Source organism: Pelecanus crispus, chromosome 18 (assembly GCF_030463565.1).
Source record: "Pelecanus crispus isolate bPelCri1 chromosome 18, bPelCri1.pri, whole genome shotgun sequence".
Lineage (NCBI taxonomy): Eukaryota > Metazoa > Chordata > Aves > Pelecaniformes > Pelecanidae > Pelecanus > Pelecanus crispus.
Window position 1 is genome coordinate 2,799,382 of NC_134660.1, and position 18,783 is coordinate 2,818,164.

The 18,783-nt window shown below is 40.9% G+C and overlaps 1 protein-coding gene across 2 annotated transcripts; it reads right to left on the reverse strand.

The window, feature by feature from the left end:
- Nucleotides 1-697: 697 nt before the first annotated feature.
- Nucleotides 698-18,141, reverse strand: SMARCE1 (SWI/SNF related BAF chromatin remodeling complex subunit E1). Of its 2 annotated transcripts, XM_075722710.1 has the most exons (11): nt 18,110-18,141; nt 16,937-16,987; nt 16,376-16,419; nt 13,144-13,248; nt 10,697-10,777; nt 9,439-9,570; nt 7,729-7,900; nt 5,026-5,198; nt 3,921-4,022; nt 3,161-3,371; nt 698-2,333 (listed from the first exon to the last, which is right to left on the reverse strand). In XM_075722710.1, exons 2-11 carry the CDS (start codon nt 16,941-16,943, stop codon nt 2,122-2,124), a joined length of 1,239 nt encoding a protein of 412 aa, XP_075578825.1. In that variant the 5' UTR covers nt 16,944-16,987; nt 18,110-18,141; the 3' UTR covers nt 698-2,121. The 2 variants fall into 2 exon arrangements, with proteins under 2 accessions (XP_075578825.1, XP_075578826.1); XM_075722711.1 differs by lacking the exon at nt 9,439-9,570.
- Nucleotides 18,142-18,783: the final 642 nt, after the last annotated feature.

Here is an 18,783-nt window from a genome sequence, read left to right on the forward strand (position 1 = left end):
TGAAGAAGCTATTTAATATGTATACGAGACAGCACTGATTTATGTAGTGTCTGATTTAATAACCGCTTCCAAGCAGAAATAAAGGCCCAAATTGGCTCATGAGACCTTTTGAACTTGGGGGGAATGCACAGCAGTTAACCAGCAGAAAAAAATGGCTTCAGATACTAAGTATTTGGACCACAATCGCATCTTCCTTTTGAATCTTCCAAGCATGATACTTTCGGTAAATTCATACTTCTCAGCCCCTTAGGTAGGAAGTTTTACTTGGTTTAAAGTAACATGAAAATTATTTCTGATAATTTGGAGGGAGGTGGTTAAAAGCTTACAGGCAAAGAGATCACAAGTTCACTAATACTTGTATTATTTCCTCTACAAGTTCTTCCATTCATTGGCTTTTGAAGTCAACAGCCATCAGCAGAGATCCTTCTAGACATAGCCAGCATTTAAACAAAAGCCTAGACCAACTCAGGAATTTTTACTTTGGTTTTCAAAGTGCTTTTGCAGCATAACTTCTTGTATGTAGTATAGTTCAGTAATGAATTCCATTTTATTCTCCCCTGGGCTTAAGACGGAGAAGGGCTGATGAAAGCCCCTAAATCAAATACAGGTGTTACCTTAAAAGACAAGAACCAGACCACTGTAAGTTTAAAAAAACCAAACGTGTTGGATTTTTTTTATTTTTAGACCATTTAAAAAAAAGACCAAAAGGATTTAAAAAAACATTACCATTGGATATACCCACTATTCCATAAAAACATACTAGTTTATTGAAGCATATGCATCATGTGTTCTCTTATAGTTGTAAAGTCATGGAACGGCTTGTATCTGTTGTTGCAATTAAGTGTATTTTTTTCTTCAGTAGGGCAAAAAATGGCATTTTCAGTACATTGGTAGAGTTCCCAGAGGTTTTGAAAGCTCACAGCAAGCAAAACTACTGTTTTTTTACCATTTAGGCCATATTAGTGAAGGCCTGCTCAGACAGAGAACATGTATGCATTTAAATGCTCTCCTGCTTTGTACTTTGCCATGCCGAGGGTCATACCAGGATATCTTAGTAGCAAAGAAAGGAGTTAATCGGTAAAGAAAAGCAAAGACTGGTGTTGAAAAGAATCCTGCATCACAGAAAAAAACCCCTAAGATATGTCATTTACTTCAAGACGACTCTACTCAGTCCTTTGGAAATAGATCTCCTGAAATGCTGCGTGCAGAACATGAGCAAGTCTCCATCGCTGTAGAACAGCTGCTGTATAAAAGACAACGATTATACCAAAAAAAAAAACCCCCAAGACCAAGTCTTACAGCCTTATTTAGAAGCACTACTCATGAGTACTGAAAGCTTTCTTGAGAAGCAAAGAACTGGGCAGCTGCAGTAGATGTCCTCGCTGGCAAGAACTGAAACGGCAGCGGTAACACGTGCTAGGCTGCTGTGGGGTTTTTTGGTTTTCTTAGATCAAGGAAGTGCTCTAGGTTGTACCCAGCATCGGCATCATGTCTTTGCCTAACACCAATGTCAACTTTAAGATGCCCCAGTAACATTCGAACCACTCTAGAAAGCGAGTGCTGTTAATCACATTTCTCAGCTGTGCTGCTTCACCAGCCTCCATGACCACAGCACTAGCGTCCTGGCTGCAGACGTAATCTTGCACTAACCAGACGTGTCGGGGGAGTCAGTCCCTCTGTAAAGCCAGGTCAGGGGGGCTACAGTAGAGAGGTGACGCACATCCGCATCTCACTTCAGCCACAAATCAACAGGAAGGGCCTTTGAGAAAGGCTACATTTTCACTGCGGTCATGTAACTAGAAGACAGGGAGAAGGCCTGATTTCTAATATAAAAACCAAAACCAATGCTATCTTTCTAGGGAAGAAATCCCAAGCAATAGTATCTCTCCATATTGTACAGCTGTTTTTAGACACATGAGGTTTTCTTTTCTGTCTGCTGCAAGATATCCTTTGCCTCTAAAGGCCCCTTTAAGCCACTATGCTGATCATCTGACATGTTATTAAAACCTAGTATCCTTTGGAGACAAGTGATACAGGCAAAGAAGATACAAAAGCCGCATAGCACATTTTGAAATCAAAACAGTACTTCACTAAAAAGAGACACATGAAATGAGTCAATGTTTATTCTTTCTTCTCACTATCCTCAGTGATAGGGTCTGCGGGAGGCTCTTCAACTGTCGCGCTATTGCTCTCTGAACCAGTGTTGCTGTCACTGGTTCCCTCCTCTGCGGTGCTATCGACCCCTTCTTGGCCACTCTCCTTATCATCTGGGGTAGATGTTCCTTCTTCACCATTCTGCTGGTTTTCTGTGCTCTCTTCTGGGTGAGGCTCTTCTGTAATAAGAGAGTTCTCAGCATCATTTACATGCCAATACATTTATTTAGATTGTGCAACCAGAATTTAGGAAGAAACAGAATCTGTAATAAATCTTGAGTATTCCATAGCAGCTATTTCTGTCACTCAGAATGTGCAGTAATAGGCACAGCTCTGAAAGACCTCTCAGTGCTTAGGATATACGTGGTCCTGCCACACAGCGTCCCAAAAGTCACCTGCAGCTGCCTGACCTCTGAGAAGTCTAGCCACAAGAAAGCAATGTGCCTTGTTAAATCAGAAGCACTAGAGTTCAAACTCCTTGGTCCCCTTTGCCTTATGCTCATGCTGTTACAGCAGTGACTCACTGAGATATTTGCCACTGATACTCTTAAATACAGTATTTTCTAATGTCACTGTACAGAATACAGAAAAGCCTGCAACTCAGCTCGTAAGAGCAGCAGCAGAAGTGCTTTTCTATCATCCTTGGTAGACACTGACACAAGGAAACACACTCAGCTGCTCCTACCTAACCAATGTCTAAAAGCTGAGTTACGTTTAGAAAGCATTTTTTTTTTTTTTCCCCTTGGGTACATTACACACAGATCATTATGTATGGCTTTGTGGCACCTTATCCTCTCCCCTTTTAAAAAGGGGCAATTTACTGAGAAGCAAGCAAACACCCGCGTTCAACAAGATGAAGTTAACTATTTTGAGTGTTGTTCTTAAGCCTTTCTTCCTGCTAATGGCAAAAATACAGGGCGCTCCTCCTGGCTAAGCTGAGCCTCTACAGAGAGGCTTTAATGCTGATCCTTCGAAAATTCTGACGCTGGTCTTCAAATGCAGTTACCTGTCTCCATTGGAGCACTCTCCTCTTCTTTCTTCTCCTCTATCTTGTTAGCTGCCTGCTCTTCCTCAGCTGCTATGTTATTCTGACTGCGTTCGGCTTGCTCAGCTGCTTCTTTTTCCCTTTCCTCCTGCCTCTTGCGAGCCTGTTCCTCAGCTTGAGCAATTTCAGCTGCAATTTTTTCCATGTCCACTTCCACCTTCAAACTGCATAACTAGCAATTAAAAAAAAAAAAAAAAAGGGAAGCTCATTTACTACCCCAGTTACATTGAAAAACAAAACATCAGTAAAACCCAATTATGAGTTCAATATTTCTACATGCAGCATAACTGTTTTAGTTTGACAAAGTTTACATTAAAAGCTTCAGTAACTAGTGAAGGAGGTACAAGCATATTAACAAAAAAATAGGAGGATAAATAAACAACCTAAACCTTGTTATTTGAATGCAGCCAAGGACAGAGCAGTATGTTCTCCATAGTGGCTTTAGGCCACCTTCCTTGAGCTGCTCTCTAGTGAACTCAACCAGTCAAGCCTGAAGGCACTTTGAAATTGTACTGGCAGAATGTCACCACTAAAGGTCACTGAAGGAACATGAAATCATACAAACACTGCGTACTAACACCCATGCACTAGGACACTGCAGTCCTCAGCTGTGTAATTATGCATAATTGAATACAGAATTAAACAGAAGTGGGTAGAGCACTTATACAGGTGGGTAACTAGCAGACTCCTCAGAGTAAGTGGAGAAAAGTGAGAGCTGTACCCTTTTAAGCTCATTGTTAAAGGATTCTGTGCTTTCCAAAAACTTCCTCTTCTTTTCCTGGTGACGCTCTTCAATTTGCAGAAGTTCAGCTTCTAGTTTACGCTGGAAATGAAATAAGTGGCAAGAAACTTACTAGGAAGTCACCTGAAGAAACGGACAAAGTTTACAGCTACATACAAAAATATTTAGACCAATATTTTAAAATATACCTATATAATATATAAACATCCTTATACCTTCCTTGATCTAATATCCAATAGCTAAGAAGTTCATCTTGAAAAACATGGACAATAAATGTATCTATGGAGTAATGCAGGATTGGCTAGGCATATTATAAATGAAAATCAGTATGTGCTTGAGGTGAATCTTCTAGCATAAAATCTACTCATTTTCTTTCATACTACACGCCCCATAGGTATATACACACACACACATCAGTTACAATCTCTAATGCAGAAAGATCGCATTTCAAAGGAAAGAAGGGATACCACCCCCCAAATCTTCTTTTGTTAATTAAGAAAAGCAACAAGTCTCTTATCTCATTCTGGTGTCTCAGTTTTCTTCACCTACATGTACCCTGACTATACTGACAGGGTTCTTTTGTTAATGTTTGTTTGGAAAATACAGGCATATGCCCAGTCAAAGCTAGGTGAAAGGTGCAAGGGTGACCTCACTAGATTTCCTTGTATGTGTTTGACTTTCAATGAAAAATGTTACAATAGGGACAGTTTACTGTGATAAAGAATCATTACAGAATGTTTTGAGTCGTAAGCTACCTGAAAGTCACAACTCTACCAGTACCTATTAAACAGAAGACTTGAACTACCTACAGAAGGGTTATGTACAATAATGAAGAGCTATGGAATTAATACTTAAGGTATCCTAAAGAACAAAACACAGTTTAACGTAAGTCTCAATAACAAAACAGCACAGAAGGTGAAGCGTCACATCTTGCAACTCCCAAGAAAACCCAGAGATTAGCTATTCAAGTGTACAGAACATTGACACCCAACAAGAATAGTCATGTAGATGATCAAATATCCGAGACTTGGAGTACAGCCCAGCACCATTATGTTTTAGCTGCCTTCATATCATTTATCTTTACCTGATGAACCATTAAAGATTGAACCTGGCGTTTAAGAACTTGCATTCTAGCTGTAGTGACAACAGAGCGGACATCTGGCACCACACTTTCACTCAGTATCTCACTGATGAGACGATGGTTTCTTTGGAAACGAGCTGTGGCTGTGTGCTTCATAGAAAATCCATCGTCGTAATCTGAAACGAGTTTTAAGTGCAACTGCTTTAAGTCCACAAAATGAAGACCAAGTCCAATGACACTGTACCCACATTACCACTAATTAAAACAAAAACCCTAACCCCAGTTGCTGGTCATGTCACACAGTGCATACTAACAAATATGGAACATCAGGTCATCAGAAAAAAAAAGACAGTATGAGGATAGAACACCATTTCCCTGGCACAGCTGTAACAGCTATGATTTTACATACATTTCCCACATGCCTGAAATTTGGATTGACCTAGTTTACTGTGTTGCTTTCCACATTTCTAGAGTAAGAGCGACTATTAATACACCAAATAAGAAACCCCCATTCCTGATTAATCATGTTGCCAGAACAATATCCAGTGCAAAATACCAACAGGAGAGTGACTCCTGTATAAATAAGCTTTGTAGCACAGATCAAAAAGGCATTTTTTGAAACACCTAGGAACAAAAGCATGAAGCAGTGATACATGTTTACTCATCACTGAAAATTCAGTCATGTAATAAGAGTATTCAATGGTTTATTTTTTAAAGTAAATGCAGTTCTCTAAAGAACAGTCACTGAAAAAATACACTTCAGGAGACAAAGTACACAAGCACATAGGTCAAGTGCTGGTCTCCTTATAAGCTTCTTGCAGAGAAATTAAAGGAAGCCCAACAGAAACGAAACTGTCTTGTCTGACATGACAAGAGGATTAACTACAAAGATCTAAGAGTATTTCAGGTCAAGGATTCTTTTTTCCTTTCCGATCAAATTAAGAGAGCTTCCAATTTATGGCAAGATACTACTTTGACAATTTTAATCTAGTTACAGAATTTAACATGAATTACAGCATTGCGGATTGTACGAGGTACTCATTTGAAAAGTAAAATTCAGTTCGATGCTACAAAGCAGAACAAGATAACGTGTTTTCCTATACCTAGCAGCACTCAAAAGCTGCTAGCCCCTAGAAGACAGAAGTCTTCCTATGCTATGACTTTCCATATTTCTTCAAGGAAGGCAGACAAAGACTTTCAACGTAATAAAAATCAAACCACAGTCTGCAGTTTTGGTATCAAGAACCTATCTACAAAACAGACTCAAAAAAATTCAAGTCAAACTAATTAGAATTTAAAGCACAGTAATTAAATAGCATTAAGTATTGGTGAGGAAACAAACTCAGAATAAACTTCTGTGCATATAATTGATATTTAGTTGAGTATTAAAGTGTTAAGCAACGAGTATGAATTATCTTCCAGAATGATGTCATGTAGAAAAGTGAATTCCTTTTACATCAAGTTTTGCTAATGGAGATTATTCTCCAACTATTCACAGAAATCTTAGAGAGAATCCTAACATATCATGCCAGAAAATACTACCAAAGATGGTAACTAGTTTAATGAAAGTTTCTATCTCCTTTATTTCAAAGTGTTATGTTCAATTTCTCACCGAGGTATCTGATTAAATGAAGTGAAAAGAGAAAAACAGCGGGAAGACTATAGATTTGCAAGAGACAAAAGTACTAAGCAAATTGGTCTCCTTAAAGCTGTGCCTTTGTCCTCTTAGTAAGATCCCTTTTATGCTGAAAGTTCTTGATCCTAGCGATGTGCAGGATCAGACAGAAACACAGAAAATAACTTGCTGTTTTGTCCCAGATGTAAACAGATGCAACTCGGGGCCTAGTGCAGCTGGTTCTGGCTGACTTCACTTGGCTCAGGTAGCACAGAACAGAATTTGAAGTCCCAAAATGCCAGCTACTGGAACACTAAAGGTGTTTACATAAATTCTGCAGTTACCTCATGTTGGGGAAAGTCCTGTTTCTCATGAGCTTTATCTCAAGGGTGTGCTTTTACAAGGGGGAACAAAAAAAAAAGCGTGAAACTGAGTACATTTTTTCACCCTCAGGTTTCAACAAGTATTTGGTCATGAATTTAAAAGTAGACATCAGGTGTACGAGTCTGAGTTTTGCCACTGGGTGGGGTGCATTTCCTTGCAGTCAAATAAACTTTCAGAATTTTCTCATCGATTTGCCAACAGCAAGGGTAACTTATTTTCTAATAACAACCTCAAATGACAGTTGTTGAACACATTCAAAGTTCAGGTGCTCTTAATCATACCAGAACGCTACCTGTCAGAATTATGTGCTCTGGTAATAAAGCACAAAATTCCATTCAAGCTGGATTAAATCAGGCATCTAAGCCTTTCATAATGCATATGTTAAAGCCATTACAGAGCTTTAAGCAGACTTATTTGTTTTAACTGTAAGCATTACTTCACACATAATTAAGGGTCAGAATAACTTTTGCCACTGGCGTGCCACCTTAGTTTTTACAAACAAGACAAAAGTCAGCTGTTAGCTGTATGAAATAAAACGTGATAATGAAAATCAGTATTAAAGGTAGCAAAATAGAAAGGAAGTCACATTAAGCATTGTGGAAGTTGTACACTGGTAGTTTTCCGTATCTGGCGTCCATTTCTCTACACTGTCGGTCCTGTAACGAGAGCGTCTCACCAGATGTGCATACAAATTCCTTTCTGCTTACCATCTGGATCTTCTGCTGGCTGTATACTCATGTAAGGTTCACCTTTCTCCATGCGTGACTGCCTTTGTCGGCTTTCTTCTTCTAACGCAGCCTCAGCACGACTTTTTGCGTTGATGTAGGCAAGGTATGCAGGAGAGTTATGGTAGGCCTTCATGGACTCATTGTACTCTATCTGAAATGTGACCAATATTGTTTGATTGCACCATTGGACGATTTCAGACTTGACATAACTGTGGCCTGTATAACTCAAATTGTAGTTACACAGACAAAGCTATTTTGAATCATCTGGCTGATACACAAATGACCATATTCTCTCAGTCTTTCTTGTTACAAATTAGAACTTCTTCCATAGTCATTCATGTTTTAAAAACACTAGCTGGGCTTTTAGGTATATTTCAGTTGTAGTACCTGAGAAGTCTTACAATAGCTTTGTTTTTGGAGATTTAAAAATCAAACACCTCGGAACGAGGCATTTATGATCAGACAAACTCTGAGAAGATAAAAAAAATGAGTTAACTTAAAATATTCTCAATAATTCTCTGGAGTTCTAACTAGATCTTTGATTCTGATTTCTTCTCTTTCCTTATTCCAGTATGCCATGAACCAGTTTTCAAAATAACTTATGATTTTTCCATTCTTTGATCCATCCCTGCACTGGGGTGATACAGAATGCTGCAGCCAGACTACTGTCTCCTCCTGGTAGCAGGACTGCATCACTATTTTCACCTTCTTTGAAGTATTTTTCCCTTTGAATTGCTTTCTTTAATCTCACTTTTAAAATTTGCCAAGTCTAGATTTTGTACAGTGATTTGAGATATTTCCAATGAAAAATGAGATATAATCTACAATATTGTTAAAAGTACCTAAACACCTTGTTTTCTTTATGATTAGGACTGGAATCCTTCTACCTAGGCACTGTAAAAATATAAACAAGATGGCCCCTGCCCCAAGGAGCTTACAATCTAAACATTATTACCAAGTTAAAAGAGAGAATTCCTTGATTCCCCCCCCGCCAAGTTCTCTACTGACTTGGAATAAAAACAGCTCAGGTTTGACCAGGTTACACACAGCCTCAGATGCCTACCAGGTTTAAGCACAACACAGCAGCTGGACAATTTTCCCTTTGTACCTTAGGATCACAATAACAGTCTTGTACACTTACCAACCTAGACATGAGGTAGCTGTCATCTTTTGCCATGAAGATCAATAAAAACCAAAACAAAACCACAAGAAAACCCTAAAAGTGGTAGCATTTTTCTATTAAGAAACAAAACACTACGCCATAGCGTGAAGTTATACCAGATTACACCATGAAAACCAAACCCTACGTGACTGGAAGTCTTTTATGAACAAGTTCATGACAACAGCAGTAGTTGCAGAGCACCAGTTTTGAAAGAGGATTTTGGTGTTGAGACAATCTTTTCAATACTGATGTTGTACAATCAAATCCATTCATTAAACAGTTAAAATCGACACTCAATTATAAATACTTCATTTTGAATTAGGTCTAAAAACTGACCAGTCACAGTTGATGTACAGTTATTTAAAAAAAAATCTAAAAGACGTGTCAGGACATACTTCCATTTAAGTTACATACAGGGGTCTCGTGAATGCCTCATACACCACTGCATGGGTAAGATGAATTTTTCTTCTCAGACCAGTTCCTAGAGGAATCAGCTGTAATAAACATCCCAGATTTCTTCCATTTACCTTTTCAGCTTCATATTCATTCAAATACTCTTGCTTCTCTTCATCAGTGAGATCTCGCCACATTCCTCCAATAATCTTGCCAATTTCCCATAACTTCAAATCAGGATTGGACGCCTTCACTTGGTCCCAGACCTTAACAGAAACAGCTGGAGCTTTACTAATGATATCTAAATACTTCCAAATTAAACATTTTATATTGTCATCTCAGTGTTCTTTCTGGAATCACCATGAAAAACAGGATTAAGTTAGGAATGAGTCTGGCTAAACTATCTCGATTATTTTCTGGGGCAGGAAGTCAGTAGGAAGCCATCTACTGAAACAGGCAATTGCTGAAATGGCTTTGGTTTCATGAGAATATTGCCTTTAACCCTCTTAATTCTCTTCTTAAATGCACATCGCTGCATCTCTGGGAAAAAAAAAAATTGCTACTGAGTAAACACATCCAGCAGTAGATTATGATAAAGAGCACTGAGCTTTTCAGATCAGAATGTAACATTTCAAAATATTTTTCAGTCTTGCTGATCAATTTGAGTTCCAACAAGTTCTGACTCCACCAAAAAAGTTTCTAACTTTATAGGGAAAAAAAAACAAAGAGGAAAGAGCTGCCAGTGTTATTTCTTGCTGCGCCACTTGACTTTTTTTTTTGTTGATGGTTTTTTGCCTAAGACAGACAGGCTGGTAAAGATACTTTACCAGAAGTGGAAGAAATTCCTTCTGGCTCACCCGCTTCAGACAGGCTGACATGCCCTCCCCATGCCCCATCAGATTTCAGACTCCACAAGAGTCTCTCTCCTACTTTCTGTCAAACAGTTCATAGAATAGCGAAGTAAACGTTGCCACAGGCTAGGTTGGTGAAGGAGAACATGCAAAGTCCACTCATTGCTACTCTTCAGTCCAGCTACAGCACTGTACCAAGCCCAGTATACCGCAAGGAATATTTCCTTTATATAAAAAAAGTTCTGTCAGTAAGTCACAGGCACTTCTGAATGTGGCAGGGTGGATCCTTGTCAGCAGAGACAGTGGTAGTAATTATCATTTTAGAGAAAACTTTTCCCCCCAGAAATTGACAACTGTATGAACAGACTACTGCTGCCTTTATTCTGAAGGGCAATGCATCTGTACTTTACAATTCCCTTAAAAGAACGTGCAGGCTGTTAGAAGTAAAAGTTTAGAAGCTGAAACTAAGATAATAGCAATTAATTGTTAGCACATACGAACACTAACTTTTATTATTACTTGTTTGACACTGTATACCCACCTTCCGGCTGTACCTCATGTAGGGCATCAGGGGCTTGTCTGGGGGTTTGGGGGGCTTTGGAATGGTAATACCAGAGGAAGCCTATAAAAGAACCGAATAAATCCATTTGTTAATGCGATCACCGGACAGTTTCTGTACACACTAGTTTTGGAAAACACTCATTCTTGTGCAGTTAACACAAACAAACTAGACCCCTCTACAGCCTCCCCGCCATGAGAAACAAGCAACATCAGCCAAAAAATTACCCAGACCATGAAGAGGTACTAACTAGAGCTGGTCCTCACAGTAATATTTTTCCAATTTCAGTCTGTCCTTTTATCTGGAAGTTTACAGAGTAGTAACTAGATAAATCTTTAAAAGGGTTCCATATGCTTAAAACTGAACCACACAGCTTAGAAATTTACATGGAAACACCAATCCCAACAGGTTGCTTTTCTCACTTCTGATGAGCAATTTATTGTACCTGTTTTGACAACTTTACTGTGGCTACTGTACAGGTGAAAAAAGATAAGGACAAAGTTTAAGATCCTAAAGTTAGAGACATATTTTCATTTTCAAATCATTGTAGCAATGTATTTGTCCACAAAACTTGTCAGTGGTAATTTGGAGCCAATTAAACTACTCATCGTAAAAAGACAACAACCCTATGCAACCGATCTGTCAATGTGTGCATTATTTGTATCCAAACTGTACTTAATTGTCCAAATTAGCCTGCAATATCCTTCTGTGCTCTTATCTTCCTTTAGGTTTGTTCACTGTCGAGCACATTGCTCGCACTAAACAAAAGGACACCGAGTACTAACTGTTGCTGAACTGAAAGCTGCTGCTACTCCTGTGGTCCCCTCAATCTACAAAACACCTGACACTAAAATAGTGCAGTAACATTACAGTCCCCGTCAACTGCAAGTTCTGAAAACCTCCACTCTTCAAGCACTTACACATGCGAGGAGTTCTATTAGATTAAGTGGGAGCATCTTCATAAAAAGATAAAGCAGTTTCAAGATTTTTCAGCACTACGGCCATAGATAAGCAAATACTTGGATTTGGCCAAGAAGGCTCATGTTCAGTATTTAGCTTTCAAATTTTTCCTCTTGGTATTTTTTTTTTTTTTTTTGCTGAGTTTATGGAGCTCTATGAAACAATGCATACAGAATTGTGTATAGATATAAATAATGTACATGAGGTATATGCATTACCAAAATGTATACATATATACACATACAGATGGATTTGAAAAACATTAACAGAAACTGTTTAATGCTTTTAAATTAAGAGGAATTTAAAGACACCATACATATATTGGTATATGCATGGCAGAGAAGGCTGTATATGCTTATGACATACAGAAACAATGAAAGTTCTCAGACAAAACCTAACTTATTCTGCTGCAAGGAAAAAAGTATATGTTCAGACAGTATGTTCAGTCAAGTTCCAGCTTGTATGGGGAAGGTCTTTTCTGCAAATGTTTTAACAAACCAGATGAACTTCACATAGGAAGTTTGAAAGAAGGTTTATATAAGAGAGGCATAAAAAGAGTACACTTCATTAAAAGCACCATATATTTGTTCCTTGGCAAATCTTTGTATCATATTCCAAATGAATCAGATGTTTTGAGATAGAAAGTTTTACATGAAAAACCTTACAGTTATGAGAATTACAGAAATGTAAAAAAAAAAAAAAAAATCAGGGATTTACTCTATTTCTGTTGTGTTAGTTATGAAAATGTTACACTTCCAGAGTCTATTTCTGTTCCTAACTGCATCCAATGCTCAGGACTTTATCTGTATTTGAAGAAGCTGTCCCATCGCTCATCACTCGACTCCATCTCACTTTGTTTACTCCATGAAAAATGAATGTAACATCCATTTTCCACACACTGACAGAGTACATAAGATCTGAAAGGATTCTGTTTTATTACCATCATCACACTTTTGTTGAAAAAGATTAATTTCTGAACTTGGGACTTTGCAGTTATTACCAGACTAAGACCAGAAAGAAATATAAAGGCTTGCATCTCTTGCGTGGCTCAATAGTACGATGCAACTACTATTGCTGATCTCCAGTTTGCAAAACGTTCTTCCTTATTTCTGTGCCAATAAACCTCAATAAAATGAGCAGTTCCCTCCCTCCAAGAATTCGTACCCATGCTATAGAACTTCTCCCTAAGCATGCAGTGGTCACTGAAGACCACAAAGTCTGTCTTTTTTGGAGTTCTGCATCATACACGATTACCACATTTTTTTTTTCTGTGCTGAGGAGAAGTCCATTTTCCTGCAAAAGGTTTCAGAGTGAAAGGGAAGGGGTAGGGGTGAGGAGTAAGAATCAGAAGTAGTTTTTTGTTTTTATAAAGAAGTGGCAGCCGCCAAGATTCAGAAGAACCTAACTCTAAAGCCATTTCTGGTCAATTCCTGTTGTTTGCCGGATGATGTAATAGTTGATTCTCCTACCGTGACCCGGCTGTTGGTGCCCGGGTTCCCTCCCAGCCTGTAGTTGTTGTAGGCCAGATGGCTGTATGGATTGTATCCCACAAACCCTGGTGTGCTGGGCATTTGCTGATGGAAACAAATGAGACAAAAACACGAATGAGAAATGAGCTCAAACGAGGAAAACACAGAAATGAAAATGAACTGCAATATGGCATGCAAAAGCAACCAGAATTTAAACAAGCAAATGAGGTGTAGCAGTTGATATCTTCTCAACACACAAAACTTACTCCAGTATAAACCTATTAAGGAAACAGGATTTTTAAGCAAATGTGTCACTACAAGTTTCTGACTGAAGTTGGTGATTTTATTTCTATTAAGTGTGTAACTCGTTTAAACAAGTATTCTATAAATCCAGCTCATGGCTAATAAAATTTTCCAACATAAGCCACCAAGTAATTCAGAAAGACTCTTATACCCAAAGGGTTAAGCTTACAAGGCAACACAGCACGCTGTAATCGGGCAGAAATCCCTAGTATCAACATTTACTATACCAATGAAATTCCCCGTCTCTCTTCTTCCTGTCCTTCTGCCTTTCCAACAAATATTACACTCAATAAATAGGAAAAGGAAAAAACCCCTCTCTCAAAGCACCATCTGTGCTCCACTACCAGTATCTGAAGACTTTCCTGGTGGTTTGCAAATTTTAAGTATTTTGGGGAACTGTGATTAGAAAGTTGGGAGAGAAGACAATTCACAAAGATATCTTTCTGTTACGAGGTAGGCTGCAGACTGACAGAGTTGAGGAACCACTGCAAAAAGATCTGCAGGTTAGAAACTACAAACTAGTCTTAACACTGAATCCGAGACAATTTCAGAAGTTAATCAACACATCTTCATTCATTCTTGAAAGTGGATCGATTCATTCTCATCTCAGTAATGTAGAGAAGAATCTGATTTCTTTACAATCCCTTCTTACCCATCACCTACATACAATCAAGTATCTGAAGGTTCACTGTATTCCCCTCCTCGCATAAGTCTCTGCCTTGCCTTTTTCCATTATCCCCTGCTTCCCAGTCAAATTTTGTTGGAAAAAAACCAGATCAACTATTTAATAGTAATTGCGGTGAAGTCCTGACTGTGGTGGTCTCCATTAGGATTCATGGCATCCTGTAGGGTTTCTAGACATTTAAGTGTCATCCGCACAGTATCCCACTCTTCAGCAGCGCTTTGGCCCTCCTAAGAAACACATATCGCAGTAGTCTTTTAAAGTGATTTGCTGACTGGACCCATTCTAGATTACAGTTACAAAAATTCTACAAATAAAATCAGGACTCCAAGAACCAGAATTTGACAAATACAAACACTGAACAAAAATATCTATATGTAAGCTAAACTACATTAACTTGTGAAGTTTTCAAGTATATGTAGACACACTATAGTCAGTTTATTTCTAAACATACAAAGTTATCCTTTAACAGTCAGCCTCTAAATATATATTTTATTCTAAAAAACTTTTTAAATTCAGTCACAGCAGTTGACATTTACTCAATCTGTATGCCTGTGATCATGACATACACATTCACTATTTCATCAGATGCCATTTTACTATAGTTTTCTGGTTTTGAATATGTTGAACTACACCTCTTCACTACAAATCAGATGACAATTGTAATCTCCGTCTGCTTAATTCTTTATTTCTGCAAGACAGGATTTAAGTGTTACAAGGGAACTACCTTGCATTACACGGAAAATTGTTACTTCAGCTATAATACTGTAGTTATGAGAACTACTGGTATTTTGTTGACTATAGTAACTGGAACTGGCTGTGGAAAAACAAGCAAGGTTATCTGTCTACTTCTATGACTTGCATTAACAGAGCACAGGCTACCACCTCAAGGACTACGTAAAACATAATACAGAAGATGCTTGAAAGGCAGGTAATGGATGTCACTAGTTGCAGTTTTGAAATTCGTTTCATATACCCTTCTGAAGACTTCTAACTTGACTAAAGAACACACCACATCAATATACACCGTTTAACAACATTTGCGTCCATGCTACATCCCAAAGGAATCACATGTGTATGCACAGCTCTCAATGCAGGAATCCAGTTGGAAGAGTGGATGCCATCATCATGTTTCTTCTAATACTGGCACAAGTTATTAAGTTATGTGCAAAATGAAAACTCTGAACAAACTATACAAATAAAGTTTTATTTATGTAATATTTTATGAACATAACTTATATTTATACATTATATCATTTTCAAGCCTCTTGAAATGTAAAGTATGGCACAATAAATTTGAAGGATCACATTTAATCTAAATCCCATCCTGCAGTTTTCACCCCAGCTGCAGAGATCAGGGACATTCTACTGGATAACAGTTTCCAAATTTCCTTTGGTAAAAAAATTTCACTGTAGCATCCTTGCTCATTCTTCTGTACAAAAGATTTGTATTTTCTCTTGTGAATACGTTACTCCTAAAATGCAAGCTATTTAGAAATGTAAACACTACAGAAGAGGTGTGCTTGCTTTCAAATGCTTTCCTGACCACAGCATACTGGGTTTTCAGTACCTTTTTGTACACACATGAATGCCACTGGACATGATTCAAAGCTACTGTTCGTGTTTTTCTAAGTGTCATTCCACACCATTTTACTAGAAAGTAAAATACTTCTCGTGCCATGGACTTCAAACTGCCAGTGATTTCAAGAAATTTAAATAAGACTGTCACCATGAGTGTTTCATTATTCTGACCCAATATAACAGAATTTTGCATACTCCTGCATTCCACCAAAAGTCGGCTACGTACAACAGAAACATGAAAAAATGCACTGTTTGCCCATGCTTTGTGCACAAGTGGGAAGTTTTAGAATTAAATATACCAGTTTGTTGTTAAACTTGTTGCCAGTGTATGGTTGCAACCCACTGTGAATATAATTTTAGACCAACTGACTGCTTACAGAAAATTAAGTATCTGCAGGATCTAGTCTTAAAGGTGAAACAACTTTATTCAGCTTCTCTTTCACAAACTGCTTAAAAGAGAAAAGAGATTAATTGAAACAATGCATATCATTATTAATAACGAAATGCAACTAGTTTGTGTTTCCAATACAGGAAGGTAATGCAACTCCATAATTTACAGGAAGGTAATGCAACTCCATAATTATCGCTCTGGTAAGTTATTAAAAGCTGTATTACCAGATCTGTGTTAATGAGGGGGAAAAAAAAAAAAAAAATCACTATACTTACGGTTGCAGGAGCTGGGGTAGGAGGTGGGGCATAAGATGGCCTTTCTGTTAAGATATAAATGTAAGCGAATTTTTTTTTCCTTGAAAATTTGAAAGAATTCTTTATAAGGCATCTGCTGTGGCAAACATTTTTAAGCAGTTTACAAAAACAAGACAGAAATCCTACTCTCAAAGATTTTGCATTTTGCCACTGAAGAGCATAAAGCAAAGAACAGAAGAGAAAGAAAAGAAAGAAAAAAATTGCAATCACACCATTGCTATACTGCTAGCCTTTTATTTTGGCATAAGACTGAAGAATGTGCAATCCACTAACACGCACATCAATTAAAAAGAGAGTAAGCAAAAAATGCAGTGAAACAGGATTTAGGAGAGGCTACAATATCTGCATTTTCTATGAAAACAATATCCCAGAAATCAGCCACAGCAAGATTTAAGGCCAAGAGTTTGGTCAGAAATGACTACACCTCATATAATTCCTTTTAATGCAAGGAATGTCACAAACAGGTTCTGCTGAACCAGATCTTTAATTCATCAAGTTAAAGGAAGAAAAATCTGAACTTACTTGACATTTTGATAGACAAATTTTCAGCCACCTGACATTATATTTGTATTTCTGAAAGACAAAAGAATATCACGCTATTAAATATTATGCCTTTGCTTCCCCAGATCTTTGAAACGTCAATTATTGTGGTTCCCATTAATTACCAAAAAGTTTGCCAATTTTGAAATAAAGACAAAAAAGTTTCTAGACACTAAGGTGTTATCCCTTTGAAAAAGGAATGTACTTTCCAAGGAATCTGGCCTTAAATAGCTGTGAAATAACACTCAGGTTTGTGTCATCTTCATATGAAAGGTTTTAAGTATGTATTTTTTTTCTTAAGAGATAGTAAGAACATACCCCGCTATTTTACACTGTTTCAGAAAACTGGCGTGAACGTATAAATGATCAAATTAAATCGTATCTCCTTTACACGGTACAAAATAAATAACCCCCGAGCAGGCCAGCAGCACTGCCGCGGGATGCGAGCGCACGCAACCTTTCAGCTACGAGCCCCTCGGCGCCTATGGAAAAAGCGCTGTAACAAAACAGGGCGGGTTTTTTCCGGCCTTTCTCTTCAAGCAACTCCACCGAAGTTTCAACACAAGCCGGACTTCCTTCTGAAACTCCGGACTGACACCGCGCCGAGCTTCGGACTCGCGGCAACTCCTCGACGCGGGGCTGCTCGCGAGGCTCAGGAGGAGCGCGAAGGGGAGCGCGGGCCCTGCGGCGAGGGCAGCGCCGGCACCGCCGCTCCCCCGCGAGCAAGCCCAGGCCTGCGACGGGGGAGACCGAGACCCCACCGAGCCCCTCCGGGGGGCCCCACCGAGCCCCTCCCGGGGCTGCACGGCGGGGGCCGAGCGCGCCGCGGAAACGCCGCTGCGCCCGGGCGGAGGGGGGCGGGGGGGGGGGGGGGCGCAGCCCGCCCCGGCAGCCGCCCCAGCTCCGAACCGGCTGCTGCAGACCCCCGCCGTGCGCCGCAGCCCCTCGCCCCCCCGCACCGGTGGAGAGCGCAGCCCCCCCGCCACCGCCGCTAACGGGGAGGGGGCCGGGGCCACGGCCGGGGCCTGCCCCCTCGCCCCCCTCCAGCGAGGCTGCTCCCTGGGCCGCGGCGTGCCCCCGGGCCTGCCCGCCCCGCAGCCGCCAGGCCGGGCCCGGGCCCGGCCACCCCAAACGGGCGCCGCCGCCCCGACTCACCCGCTCCGGCGCCGGCCGCGCTCCCTTTGTTCCCCAGCAGGCCGGGGCGGCGGCGAGCAGGGCGCCTGCGCGCCTGGCTCCGCACTTTCCTCACGGCGCCCGCAGCCTCCCGCAGCCCGCCGGCGGCGGGCCCGCTCCTTACGGGGCGGCGGGCTGCCCGCCCCGCCCGCCCCGCAGCCCCCGCCGGGCCCAGGCACCCCGCGCTCCCCGCCGGCGACAGCGGAGGCCGGGAGGGGTTGTGGCGAATCTGCGGGACGCAGAGGGCACCGGCGGTCCGGGCGCTGCGTGCGGCCCCGCCCCGCCATTACCGGGAAGGAGGCGCCGCCTCGCCCGGCGGGGGGTGTTACCGGCGGTTCCGAGGCAGCGTGCGGGCCGGGCTGTGTCCGCCCCACACCCGCGGTCTGCAGCGCCGGGCTTGCGCCCTTCGCCCCGTGGCAGCAAGGGGAAGGTGCGGGCGGGAAACCGCCCGCCCTCACGTTCCCGTTAGCACTGAACGCCGGGCGGCCAAGGCGCTTCCCGCCCTTCGCCGAGCCCTGCGTTACCGTGCCCGCCGCGGCCGCACCGTCTCCCGGTGGCGAATCCGCGGCGGAGAAGCGGGCGGGGGCGGCCGTTGGCGCCTCGCGCCCGCCGCCCTTTGGCGCCTTTTTCCCCTGAGGGGGAGCGCGCGGCGGCGC

What these genes read in the sequence shown, in the direction of transcription:
- SMARCE1 (XM_075722710.1), bottom strand. An exon ending in CTACCCCAGCTCCTGCAACC is followed by an intron (nt 13,249 to 16,375) that starts GTAAGTATAGTG and finishes TGTTTCCATCAG; the next exon opens with CAAATGCCCAGCACACCAGG. An exon ending in ATGAATATGAAGCTGAAAAG is followed by an intron (nt 7,901 to 9,438) that starts GTAAATGGAAGA and finishes GTCACATTTCAG; the next exon opens with ATAGAGTACAATGAGTCCAT.